At 28.7% G+C, this 14,540-nt stretch overlaps 2 protein-coding genes across 2 annotated transcripts; both read right to left on the bottom strand.

Annotated features, from left to right (window-relative positions):
* Window positions 1-1,643: 1,643 nt before the first annotated feature.
* On the bottom strand, window positions 1,644-5,867 carry LOC107454973 (Mediator complex subunit 20). The gene is made up of 4 exons (XM_016072353.3): window positions 5,590-5,867; window positions 3,197-3,339; window positions 2,148-2,398; window positions 1,644-2,006 (listed from the first exon to the last, which is right to left on the bottom strand). The coding sequence occupies exons 1-4, from the start codon at window positions 5,601-5,603 to the stop codon at window positions 1,803-1,805; spliced, it is 612 nt and encodes a 203-aa protein (XP_015927839.1). The 5' UTR covers window positions 5,604-5,867; the 3' UTR covers window positions 1,644-1,802.
* Window positions 5,868-9,440: 3,573 nt separating this feature from the next.
* On the bottom strand, window positions 9,441-14,493 carry LOC107454957 (transcription factor B1). Its single transcript, XM_016072325.3, has one exon. The coding sequence runs from the start codon at window positions 14,044-14,046 to the stop codon at window positions 12,376-12,378; it is 1,671 nt and encodes a 556-aa protein (XP_015927811.1). The 5' UTR covers window positions 14,047-14,493; the 3' UTR covers window positions 9,441-12,375.
* Window positions 14,494-14,540: the final 47 nt, after the last annotated feature.

The following is a 14,540-nucleotide window of genomic DNA, read 5'->3' as shown; positions in this document are numbered from 1 at the left end:
AACAGTTGCTGATTGTCATGTAATTTTTCAAACTAAAATAGCAATTTTTGTATGTTAAGGAGTTACTATATATTTCTACTTCACTGTTATTGATATGTTTCAGCGGACTGTAGTTAGATTAGACTATAATATGAACATAATGATTCGGTCCATTGTTAAGTTTTTTTTTTCAATATAATTTAAAAAGTAATATTACTGATATATTTGCTATAAATCACATAACAGTATTTATTAAAAGAAATGAAATATTAATATATATTATCAGTAGTTTTAATTTTCTAAACCAGGTAGTTTTTCAAGTAGTAATTGTCTCTTATGTGAACTGAGGAAAAATATAATTTCCAGCTTTATTTTTTCAATTGGTAATTTTTTTTTCACTAAATGTTAAGTATCAATGTAATCGTTTTTATAATAATAGATTAGTACACAATTGTATGTCAACACATTATTTATTACCTTAAACTGTCTGGAATTTATTATTAAAGGGTTGCGCTTGCGTAAAATTTACTATCGTGAAAATTCAACTTTTTTGCGTTTTGGCTAATCTCATCCCTGAATATTAAGTTGTGGTAATTTCAGACCTCCCCTGCCCTTTTTAGCAAAAATAATCTCTACTGCTTTTTTTGTATTTTAACTAACTAATTAAAATACAATTTGTTTGTATTTCAATTAGTGTCAAAAAATAGTTTCTAAATATGCTATTAAAAATTTCATTTTTTTTAATTAAAATTTTTATTTATAATTTAGTTACTTCTTAGTTCTGTTCTATATTTGGCATTGAGAATTTTAACTACGGGGTGTAGGAGAATCTTAATGCATGTTTAGCCGAAAATTACATAAGTTTAATTACTTAAAGTGCTTGATAAACCTGTCAATGCTATTATAATCGTTATGTACTCTTTAAATGGCTGGTAACTCGGATGCAATTTGAATCAATTTTATATTAATAAATTTCGGTTCAATCAAAAATGCATTATTGTTTTCCTCCCGTTTTTCCTTTGCATTGATTCAGGTAACTTATGAAGGATGTATTTCTTTTTGTGTTTTGTATACACTGCTCAAATTTCTTATTTAAATGACCAATTTAATATTTTTTTTATAAGAATGTTTATTATACTACTATAATAAGTGTTTAAATAAACTTATTTATCTTTGTAAAAAGAAAAACTTTCCAAACATAAGCCCCTCTTTCCCAAATTTTTAATCCCTTTTTTTTTTAACTCAAAGAACCATTATGATCCCTGTTTTGCATAAAAATAATAAATGTATTTCTCTATGTACATCAATATATTATCAATACAACCTTGTAGTTAATTGAAACAGACATCATGTAACATATTTGGAATATTTAAATTAGTACTCAAAATATCCATTAAAAACAATTCAAAGGTGGTTTATGGAATTTAATTTCACTATTATTTATAAAACAAATTAATGTGAACTAATGTATTCCTAAATGAACTATTTTTTTAAATGTGGTATAATTTCATGTGTACAGAGTACATGTTTTGTGCAATCTATACAAGTTTTATTGCTCTTTTCCATGAATGAAATTAGGTAGATATCCATTCATAAAATATAGCTACTAAATTAATTTTCAGTTACTGTTATGCTACTATAATTAGTTACAAATGCAAACAACAGCAAGACAAGAAATTTATCATCCATACATCATGAATATTTACAAAGTGAATATTATCAGCAAATGAAATAAAGGTCACAACACCAGATTATTATACTGGTTCTAATTAAATGAAAGTAAACGTTTAACAATAAAATCCAAGAAAAACTATGAAGTGTTACTATCGAACACCAGATGGAGCTCTTCTGAAAGCATTAAAATGTTCCATATATTGTTGAACAGTATCAACAGGTGTATAAATTTCATTCATTCTAGATTGTAGGTACTGAGAAGGACATTGCACACTATTTCCCATGAATCCTTGTAACAATTCTCTCATTAAATCCCAACAACTTAGAGGTATAACGCATGGAGTATATTCAACCTAAAAATTATAAAGGAAATAAATTAGATTCATCTGAGAATCAAATCAATACATTTAAAATATTAAAAAGTTTCAAACGTGCAAGTCTTCGCGAAATCTTCTGTCTTGCTTAAGGGCTTGAATTAAAAACAGTATTCTTACCTCAACTAAAATTCCACGGAAACTAGGTCCAATAGAAACACTTCCGAGTTTAATCACAAAATCTTGGACTTCAAAACGTGGTCCTTTTGATTCAATTTTTATTGCCTTTTTAGGAAGATATATGCCAGTCATTTTTGCCATTAACATGTCAAACTGAGAATCTGCCATCAAACAAGTTCCAGAATCTAATAACGCAAAACAAGTAACTGGATGCTCACTGTTGTGAATTATATTAACTGCTCGGTTTGGATCTGAAAAATAAAACATATAATTCAAATGAACTTATTTACCAAAAAAAAAAAATCTTAGCTTATTCTGCTTTACAAATTATTTTTGAAACACAGAAGTTTATTTTAATGAATAAAGAAAGGAAAATTGTTGTTGCATAAGTATTCAGAATATATTATTAAGTGGAAATACAAAAGGAAAATTAAGTAACAAAAATAAATTCTCTTTGAAATCAATACTGGTTAAAAATGGATAGTTGAGGATTCGATAGTACCGTTAACATTACTAATAGTAACAGATATTATTTTAAATTATCATTAGTCATAAAATTATCAACTTCTAAAAATGATAATGTTAATCAATTCAAAAAATGATTTTTTAATCAATTAAATAGTTTAAGAAGCACTAACAGGAAGCCTCAACATCTGTTAAGTAACACAAATTTTAAAAAAGAAGTTTTTTCATTTCTTTATTATTAATATTAGCACATTTTAATATAGTTAAAGCGCAAATTTGATAAACAATTTGGATTTTTTCCAGTTGAAGAAAATTATGACAATCCATTAGGATATAGTTTAATAACTCTAGAGTTAAATCTGCAAGCTTAGAAGCAATAGTTCAAAGTTGTATAAATTAAGTTTGATGGGGGGGGAAACAGGAAAGAACTGGAGAATATCTGGGAGTCACGGAACAGACTATATTCAAAAGATTGTAGCAAACAGAAAAGAAGAAAAAAATTTTTTGACCTGATATTTAGCTCAAAGATAATTGGAAAAACGAGTTGAGTAAAAACGAAGTGTGTTGAAGAAACTTTTACTTACTAATATGTGCAGCAGCATAATAGGTTTCACATTCAACACAAAATGTTCCAGTTTTCACTGCTCCTATTGTTTCTAATCTTTTTTGTAATAACTCTGCTGCTTGCTGGCCACTTTTACCTTCAGGAATAGGAAATTGGTGAATACTAAATAAAAAAAATTAATGCAAAATCAAATCTGGATGTTATTTTTAATTTGACAGAAAACAATTTTGAAAACTAAAAAAATTCCAATCAAGAAAATGGAAAGATTTCCAAGGGATAATTTTGCAGTGTAGCGGCATCTATTCACATAAACGACAATAGCTGAAGTGCCAAAGCAAAAATTTAAAAAATTATGTGTTTAGTCTTTCCGATGGCTGCTAAGAGTTATATAGCACAAGTCTACATTTAACAAGGAAAATTGAATGCTAAAAATGTATAAGAATATACTAGCGAGCATTTTTTCTCGGATTTAACGATTTGTTGACATTTGCCTAGCTCACCCACATGTTAACAAATTAAGAAACATTAATCTTGTTTTTTTGCTTCCTAACTCAACCTAGATTTTGAAGCTTTTTTGCATTTTGGAGATTAAACGCAACGATTTTGCAAATTTTAATCAGATTTAAATCTAATCAATAAGCCATGATTTATTTCATATTTAGGGGCTGCCTTTATGAAATTATTCAAACTAAAATGCCATTAAAAAAGAAATGGCACTTTTTTAAAAAAAGAAATGTATAATGAAACACATGGCGCACATTTACTCTGGTGCTAAATTTTAATCTAGGGAAACCTTGCTAAAGTGGACAAACTTGGCACAGAGAAATAAGTTCCCTATAGAGAGGTATCTACTTTGGAAGAAGACATATGAGAAATATAATGCTGAAAACTATGCTAACTAAATTAATATGATAGTTAAATAAATAAAAAATTCAAAATTGGTAATTTTATTGACATTTATTTAAAATTAATAATATCATTATAGATAAAATTCAAAGATAACTGTCAAAAAATATGATTACTCTTATATTAAGTTTCTAAATAATAAAGCTAAAACATGTAGCTTTGGCACATATTTTCTGCAAAGTTTTTATTATTTGGTTTAGTAGGCATAGCATTTTATCGTAGTATAATTGACATTGCAAATAAAACAATTATTTTTTTACAAAAGACATAATTGTTTGAATGCTATAACTAATTTAATAGGCATCGCTGAAGATTATTTTTCTAGTAAATGAAAACGTATCTTAAAATCAAGAGTATTGTTTCAAACAAAAAACACTTTTTATTTTTACATAACTCAAGAGAAAATTTATTTGGTAACATTTTATTCCATTTTTAGTAGAGGTTGATTAACAGTTATATAGTAAAAAGAAGCATGTATAAATAAAATGGATCATTGGTAACTTAAAACTTAATTTTTACTAGAAGAGGAATTTCTAACTCAATAGCTCAATTTACTTTATTTCATATTTAACTTTATTTTTATTTTTAAGATTTTACTTTATCTTTAAGAGGTACATTATTACTGTTATACAAATATAGACGTGTAAGATTAGGAGAGTAAAAACTTCTGTTCACTGACTATAAGCCAGTCGACTGTACACAATGCTAACCACATTGCCCCAATCATGTTGTTGGTCACGAAATTGCAAAACCAGGAACCCCCTGGCTCACAACAGGCTGTTGGGGGAATGCTCTACTTTATATCTTGTAAAATATTAGTTCAATAAATAATTATACGACTTTTATATTGTCTTGCACTCAGTGTTATAATACTCATTCAGGTAATGAATCTAACTTTTAACAGGTAACAAATAAATTTTTGGCCACTACTCAGAATAAACCAGGTAGAAGATTCAATTTTCGCAGGAAATCTGAACCAGGCAAAATTTCAAGACCTTTCGAATCAACACTAAATATTTTAATGCTTCATTTGTTTAAAGAAATTTGTAAATTTTTTTAACGAATTCTATTTTTTTCTTTTTTGGCACAGATTTGGCTTTTAAAATAATCACCAAAAACAAGAGGGGCAGCAAATTGTAAATTTATACCAAAACTTATCAATAATAAAATATTTGATCAATAATTCTACATCATTAATATTGCTTTAAAAAATAACCGTAGTCAACAAATTTAATCTTTTCTTTGAGATTCACTTCTCTATTTGAAATTTCTGTCAGTAAAAAATGAAAGAGAGAAAAAATTATTCTCTAATTTTTTTTTGGCTGAAGTTAATTAATTTACTATGCAACTTAAAACCCAAAACTGAGATAAAAACAAAGGAGAAATTTCCTTAGAAAATGTTTCATAATATGACAAATCGAAAAATTATTATAATAAATAAAATAAAATATACAATAACTATTCATATGATCAATCAAATAACAGATCGAATAAAACTTAACATACCTCACAACTCCCATGTTAAAGATATTTTTTCAGTAAATAGGTAGTCGAATAAAATTTTATAACTTTTTACTTTTTGTGTATTTTTAAAAAGAAAGTTAAATTATAAAATCTTCATACAACGTAAACATATAAATTTATTAACGAAGCATGATACGAAACTTCTGGCGTTTTGTTTTTGTTACAACAAGAGCGCTTTTTATTTGCAATTTCTTTATGTAAGCTATAAGCTTTTGAAAATGGTATTACGCAGCTGCGTTGAGTTTGTCACTCAAAATGACGCCTCATCCAGTGTCTTTCCTCAAAAGTTGGGGAAGGGAAGGAAAAAAAAAAGCTTCGAAATTGATAAAGACTGTGGTGGTGCCATCTACAGAACTTTTATTAAAATATAAGAATTCTTAAAATGTTACGTCCTTCCTCTGTGTAAATTTGAAACTGAATGCATAGAATTAAGGAAAAGATTGCAAAAAGTATATGTTTAAAATAATCAAAATTATGTCAGTCAATTTCATGCAAAAAATCCCTCCTTTTGTTGTTGATTTTAATCAAGTCTATCTCGTACTGAAGTTAAAAATATAGGCCTGAAATTTTTTAAAGCTTATGAATTTACAACTTAGTCATAAGCTTATAACTCCCTCAAATATGACGGAAAATTTACCTATACTCAATAAATAACACTTCAAATCTGACATTATTGCTCAAACGAATTAGGTCACATGCTTTATATTGGTCACACTTGTATGCTAGGGTCATATTTTAATTATTGTTTTCATAAAATATTTCTTATGTATTTTTTATTACATAATCATGTGAAAACTTTATTGAGTCAATGAAATGTGGTTGAACAAAAGAGGAAAGCGATCCTCAAATTACGAATAGTAAATTCAATATATTAATTCTAGCTTCTTTTTTCTTACATCGTTAAATACTAAGGATTGTATAAATATATTTGCATTTAAAAACTGTACTCAATTTATTCGAATTCCTCCAGTCATTATACATTTTAGCATCAAATAAGCATAGATTCTTGCAATGTTTTTTATTTATTCAACATTCATTAATTAATTTAAAGTAATGATCATTCCACTATGAAGGAAATACAAATTTCTAGTGAAAAGGCAGAAAATCAATATGGAATACCTTGAATAAAATATAATTACATACCCTTTTATTAATTCTTAATAGAATTAATAATTACATAGACTTGGGTGCAAGAATTATAAATGCACTCTATCTTAGACATAACAAAATATAGTTTCAGATTTAATATGAGACAAGAACACTATGAAGAGACATTCGGGATTTTTGTGAAATTCGTAGTGATAACCTTAAAAAAAAGCGATCAAAAGACTACATTGATTTAGATTTGATGCATTTAAAAACTTAAATGCGTTATTCAAAATTTCAGATTTTTTTTTCTTTGCAAAAATAAATAAATAAATAAAATAGTTTTTTTTTAGGTTCAGGTGGTACCGAGGGCATTGGGTTGTTCAACCCTATGTCATGTATTATTTCCTGATCGCGCTCCCACCCCAGCTTCATGGGGATTTCAGGGGTGGTATTTAAACCACTGTTAATAAGTTTTAATTAGTCGCATTCTTGAAATCAGCATACCATTTTTTACTGTGTAATCGTCTCACAAGAAACACAGGAAGGAGGCGTTTCTCTTTTTTTAATAGTAAATTGCATATGCTTGGAAACATGCATAAGGAGAAACTTGTATAGGCATCCTGTTTCCTATGGCAACAGACACGCGAGGCGATATGTGAACAGGGTTAATATTCTAAGTAGTTTTGTTAATGTGATTTGTGTATCAATTTACGCGTAATTTTACCATTTATAAGATTTTTTTGTAATTTAAAAATTCTTACAGGTGATGAGCCTAAAACAAATTTAACAAAATTAATATCACAGAATAAATAAAGTGCAAGGTTAGCCATATTTTGAATGTTAGCCCTTATTCGGCTACATTTGTGTAAAATAGCAAAGTTTATTTTTTGGATAGCATCATAGCAAGATGGCAGAATCTTCTGAATTCATTTGTTTGTTTCGTTGAAAGTTAGATTGAATTAACATGTTATATTGAAAACATTACAAGTATAACAATATTGAATGGTGCTTTTTTTGCAAGCTGAGGTGTAAAAATCAGTCGGAAGTAGAAACCCGGAAGTCTTACGAAGAATTTTAACCCTTAGCGCCACCTGTGCTTACTTTTACACGGTCAACCATCCATTGGCAAGTATGGGAAATATCCCTGAAAATGATCAGAAGGCATATCATAATTTTGATCCTCTGCAGAAGGGATTGATCCCCCGACGACCAGCGTGTGAAGTCAAGTACATTGCGGTAGACCAGTTAAACGAGGACAGATACCACGCCCCTACTCAGATTTATCAAAGTGATCACCCACCTGCTCACTGACCTCAAATAGTGATGCTTGACTTCAGTGTTCCATTGAGAACCATGTCTTTACGATCAGTGCGGGACCAGGTAGCTAGACACATTTTATCAATTGTTTCTATTACTTTTTATTATTTTACGGTATCTAAACTTAGTAGCCCATCTTGCTCTCCTTTCTTTCTAGAACATGACATGAAAACAAACTTCTTTTGCACAAAATCAGGCTAAAAAAAATCTTGCATTTTTAAAACTAGTTATTCAACTTTGATTTGGTTACAAAACAGCTGACAAATGTGTGTTACTTTTAGGGCTTTTGAAACCTACTCATGCACTCTAGAGTTAGCACTTGTGAGCTATCTAATGACCACAATGCACTGTATAAAGTAATTTAAATGACTTGATATTAGAACTAAAATTCCTCTGCAAATGTTTTTAAGTTCATACACACTTAATTTGCTAAATAAATGAAACTGGAATTTTATGCTCTGCACGTAGATGACAGGCCCTAATTCAAAAAGGGTATTTTTTGATGCTCAGTACAGACTAAAGAAAATTCTCTAATTGCTAATCAACTCATAAATACCTTCAATATATGTAGTAAAACTTTAAAAATTCACATAATTTAATCTGCACAAAAACTAAATCATTTTGGCATTCTCTTCTGTCTCTTAGGTGGCCAATATTTGGACATCTAAAGAAGAAGCGAGGTTTGACAAAACTCAGGCCATTTTCAATTTGGCCTAGGAAATAAGATCGTCCTATTCCCCAATGGCTTTCATAACTGGGTACTCTAAACTGCTTACAGTCGCATGAATCACTGAATACTCTTGGTCACTGAATACTCTTTTGGAGATCACAGATTTGGTCACAAGGTGCTTGAGTATAACAAAATTTAAAATATTTATTTCTTTAAATCAAAATTTTTTTTTTTAAATTTCTATTATTTATATTGCCTAAACACAAAAATTGCACTAAAAGAACTGAATTAAAAACTAATTGAAATTGACCAAGACAAACTTGCCACCACAAAAAACTCATCTATTTTCAAATATGTCTTGGCCACCTTAGAAAAACATTTCAGAAAAATGTTTTCCAAAGAAAAATCTTGACCAAATAGCATAAAAAATTGGTAGCTATGCAAAACACATAATATATTGATGTAAACTTTACATTGATTAAAAGACTTTACTCAACACTACATTACTTTTGCAACAAACTAATAATTCTGGTATGTAATTTCAGTGTGTTTTGATTATAATATAGTTATTTCTACCCTTTCTTTCTTAACTTCCTCAGAATTATTAAATATTGTCCTTAAATAAAATGTGTGGAAAAAAGAACATATTAAAGGTTTAATACTATAAACATATTTCTCGAATAATTCACATACTTAGGAATGTATTCTTAAAAGTTAGTATTTGCACATAAAAAAATTTTAAGAACTAAGCAAAAAATCAAAATAACAAATAGATGTTTATTCAAGATTAGAAAAAATACAGAATATATTGTAGTACACAGTTTTTTTTTAATACAGATTTTTATATGAAATTTCTATAGAAAAGGTGCTATATTCTATTTCATTAGAATTTATTTATCTACATGTTTACTGCTAAGAAGATTGTAACAGAATTGTAAGAAATTAGAATTTATTAAAATTGAAATGTTTAAAATATTTACTAAATGAATATAAACTAATCTATCACTGGGCATTAATTCTCTCACTCTCAAAAAAAAAAAAAAAAAAGAACAAGTGAAGCATCAATAAAATTGGTCAAGTTTTTACTATTTGTAGAGATAAAAAAGCTGAATTGGATTTAATACTGGGGAGCAAGAATTCATCTTTCTTTGTTTTGCTTTTTCCAAAAAACTTATACTCTTTGAGAAAATGATCTAGCGTTTTAAAACAATTTGATGTGGTGACAATGTTTTTTTTTCTCATTGAAATAAAAATTTATATGAAATATGCTTCAGTCAAACAGAATGCTGTGAAAATGAATGATAAATTGAATTGGTTAATTTTTTTTTTCATGAAGTTTTTAATCTGTATTGTAATAGTTCTTGATCTTACAGAACCATACTTGAAATATTTAAAATAAAAAAATAATGAAATGTAAAACTGAATTGTTAGGAAAAAAAAAGAAAATTCATTTAACTCAAACTGAATCAATTCAGAATATGTTTTTACAGGCTTTAGTTCAGAGAGGGCATCTAGGTTAGTTTGTCATGAAAAAAAAAAAAAGAACCCACATACTACTATATTATTTAGTTGTTAATGTATGGTTATAAGGCTGAAAACACATAAAATTAATTTCTTTTTAAAAATTTACTGAAATTGTCTATTTATATTTAAAAAAAATTTCATTGTGAATATTTTGCCAGTTATTCTTCAATATCTGGAGAAAAAAAATTTCAAATCAAAATCTTCCAATCTTTTTTTTCTTTCATACAATATTTATTATTATTATTAAAATTTCCTTTAATTTTTTGTTACTAACCACATATTTATTTAAACTTACATTGTGAAACTTGTAGCAGTTGCCAACCGTAGAAATAAAATCTGTAAAATAAGAGCTTTCCAGATTCAATGTGAACATCAATTAATATTATTGGCGATCGAAATGGGCTGCAGGTGGCGTAGAGCAGAACTCTTTTCCTATGGCAACACTTCACATGCTTTCCCCATTAGCGTGTGGAAAGTCATAGAGGAAGGAAGTACGTTAGTTTCTCTCTTGATTTTCATATAGATTAAAATCTTTTAACTTGAAAAACTATATGGAACTGAAAACTACATTAAACATAGTTCTAAAGAAAAGTATCACGGAAATTTTAGAAAATATTTTTATTAAGTAAAAAGGAAAAATATTAAGAAAAGGGAAAATATCGTAGTACATTCCTATATAACTGAAAAAAGGAGGAGAGCGAAGGGAGAAGGGCTAAAGGCATGAAACCGGTCTCTCCCCAGATGGCGTATTCGAGTGCTGCGATCGCGAATTGTTAACTAAAGTAGTAAATTTTCATTTTTTAAACAGAGGTTAAATTATTAATTTATTTCTTGATGAAAACTAGCGTCAATAAAGATTTTACAGCATCTAATATATTACTTGTATGCTATGTAGTTATGAAAAGCGTAATAAAAATAGTTTATCAAATTCTTTTTTACTCTACCTATATAAAACAAAACTTTACTGTAGTTGAAGGTTTCAAAACACTTATAAGTATCACATTTATTAGAATATAAGGAAAATTCATAATTTTTTTTCTCCTAATTGCCACAATTCTTCATTTCTAAAAATTAGTAAAGAAAATCACAATTTTTAAATGTTTTAGAATTTACAATTATATAAAAGCTTAAGTTAATTAAATAAACTTCTACTACTTATTAAAAGTATCTTTTAATATAAATGAATTATTTCAATCTATGGGTAATGGGTATTTTTAATTCACAAACAAGATAAAATTAACTACATAATGCACCTTTATATGAAAGTCGCAAATTTTATATTTGCAACTTAGACAAAAACCAACTATACATTGCTATTTGAGTTTTAGTAGTGTACTGCACTTGTGATGATCCTGCTCACTAACTGAATAGGAAGATTTCTATATCGGCACCAGCGCTAAAAAGTTGCAAAATTTTGGTAGCCGGAATTGGCAAGTCAGAAATTAGAAGAAAAAAAAATATCACAAAAAGGGACCAACTTGAAGGATATAGCTTCAAATTTGAACTACAAAACTTTTTAATATGAAAAAAACATGCCAATTTTAGTCAGCTCGAACAGGTACTGAAACAGAAATATTCCCTGTAAGTTTATTCTACATAATTAATTACCTCAGTTCAATAATATATAAAAAGTGCATAAAACTGCTTGTGCTTCTAACTTTAAAATTATTACTAATTCAACAAAACAAGTAATTTCAGCATTCATTGTGCTAACCACTTATGTAACAATAAAATTAAATATATTAAAATTAACATGAAATATAGCATGAGCAAGAAAAAATCAAGTATATTGCTTTAAATTTAGTTTGAATTACAATACATAGATTAAAAAAATTCAAATCAAAAGAGCATATTAAAAATTATGCTATTTTATACTAACATCAATTATTCTTTACAATTATCTCTAATAAATATTAAAAGCATGAACAAATAAGTTTGTTTATCTGCAGAAATGTAAGGAAAAAATTTCCAGTATCAGAAAAAAAACCATTCTGATATTAATTAATAAATCGTATTATAATTTCCCTTTAATAATGAACAATAGCTACACAAAACTGTGTAACATTTTTAACAATGAAATGGAATTTACACAACCAATATAGAAATATAATTTGTCCATCATCTCATTTTTTGCTAAGTAGCGAATTTTAACTAAATCTTAGTAACTATCATCTGCCTAAACGACTCTGCCAAGTGGTAAATTTTTTGTAAGCAGCTTGCAATAAGCTTCGCATATGATCACATAACTGCAGAGGGAGGCAATTCCTACCAAGTTTTTCTTGAAATGGTTGCAGTTTTGCATACTCAAACCTTTGCAGACTTGCTTGCATGGCCAGTACCTTCTCCTCTAATTGAGATGTTGTTGTGGGAAAGCAACACCAGAAATGCCGTAGCAATTCTGATAAAGCACAGTATAACTGTTTCATCTCCACTTGAATTTCTGATGGAACAGTATCTTTCAATTGAGTACCATCAAAGTTTTTCATCAAGGAACCACCTGGTATCACTTCACCTAAAGCAACAATGGCAGAGCTTGGGGTAAGAACCGAGGGCAAGTTTGTAGACCAATGATATATTGAGTTATTCAAACTGTTAACAGCCATTACAACTTCCTCAGCAGAAGTACCTTCATTATCTAATGTAGGAATGGGACCACTAAGATACCGACTAACCTTAGTAAGATTTAAAGTGCTGGTATTTTGCTTATTATTTTCACTTAAATCTTCGTATTCAGTTTTACTTTCCATTATTGCTTTTTTAGATTCCTTTGCAGTGCTTGTTGATGGCATATTATTTTCCATTGCTGGAGGCACACAATTATTAATAGATGCTGGTTTCTTAGCTGCTGGAGCTCCGTCTACAGCATCAGGTTCAGATTTCTTTTTCATACAACTTTGAAGAACCATCATTGAATGATGGTTGAATCGTCTAATCATAGATTGATTAATTTCTTTTTGAGTATTGGTGGTATTCACAACAAATTTCGAAGCCTCATCAACCATATTATCTTCTTCAAAATGTTCAACATCCAAAAACGGATCCGAGATACCTTTATCGATTGCATTTTTTACATCCAGTTCATCACTTTTAGCACATTCTGAAAACAAATCTTTCGAATTAATGTGTAACCGGTCTCTGTGGAAATAGTGGGATTGGAAGAACTTTGTCCAAAATTCACTTTCAGAAATTTTATGAGGCACATTTTCCATGTGTTTTTTCTTAACTGCCGGATAAGTGCGAAATATTGAATCGATTATTTCAGGAGTAATATTATATTTGATACCACAAGAACCATCAGTTTGAGGGGCAATACCTATTAAAAAAGAACCAGATATTCCTGTTTCTTGATCTATCTGTTTGACAGAATTCTGAGGTTTCTTTTTGACATAATTTGCCCAGAATTCATCAGCTGTTATCACTTGAGTAACCACAAGGTCACGATAAAGCTGAAATAGAACTGGATCATTGGATAAAATGTGGTTTTTTTCTTCTAATTCTTTGTTTATCTTTCTTTTAAAGTTGGGAAGTAATTGCTGAAGAAGCTCTTTTACACCATTTCTGTCTTGTAATTGGTTATTAGTCCCCATTGGATTAACAAAATGAAAGGTAGTGGTGTCCCCATTATGTAACACAACTTGAAGTTGAACTTTAGACTTCCCATCAGGGGAAATTTTCTGCATTTTTATATCAGCATATTTGTAACTGATAGTAAAAGTATCTTTGCCATTAGGCATCCAAGCAATCCGCTCATTCATTAAATATAACGTACCCTCAACTTTCTTGTGATGGACATGATTCACCATCAATAATACATCTTCGGAAGAAGTACCAGGGGACATTTTCTTAGGAAAACTATATTTGAATTAAAAGTACTTTCAAAGAAATATAAATAGTTAAGAATGACAAAATTAAGTTAAGAATGAAAAGATCACACATTCAGAATGTAATTTTGATACATTGCAAAATCGGCAATTATTATTGTTTTATGGCTTTCAATTCATGGATGCTTTTAAATTAAAAAATATCAGCTTTTTAGTGATTTATTATGTGATCACCTTTACTCCGAGTCAAACGGTATCAAAATATTTATAAATTGTTCGGGTTTCACTTAACACGATATTTCCCATTCACAGGATGAGCACGCCTGACATGATATATTTCTAACAAAGACCTAGCCTTCGCATAACAACAGTATTTCTTGCTCTGACGAAAATTCTGCGCTTGTCGTCTGGCAGAAAACCGGCGGATGACGTCAGCTAAGGTATCTGACGTCATAGTTGTAAAAATAAAATACATTTTTTATGATGCCTTTAAGATAGAAACTGAATTTTTT

This window comes from Parasteatoda tepidariorum, chromosome 2, assembly GCF_043381705.1.
Source record: "Parasteatoda tepidariorum isolate YZ-2023 chromosome 2, CAS_Ptep_4.0, whole genome shotgun sequence".
NCBI lineage: Eukaryota > Metazoa > Arthropoda > Arachnida > Araneae > Theridiidae > Parasteatoda > Parasteatoda tepidariorum.
Note: the sequence above shows the minus strand (reverse complement) of the source record. Positions and strands in the feature narration are given on the sequence as shown.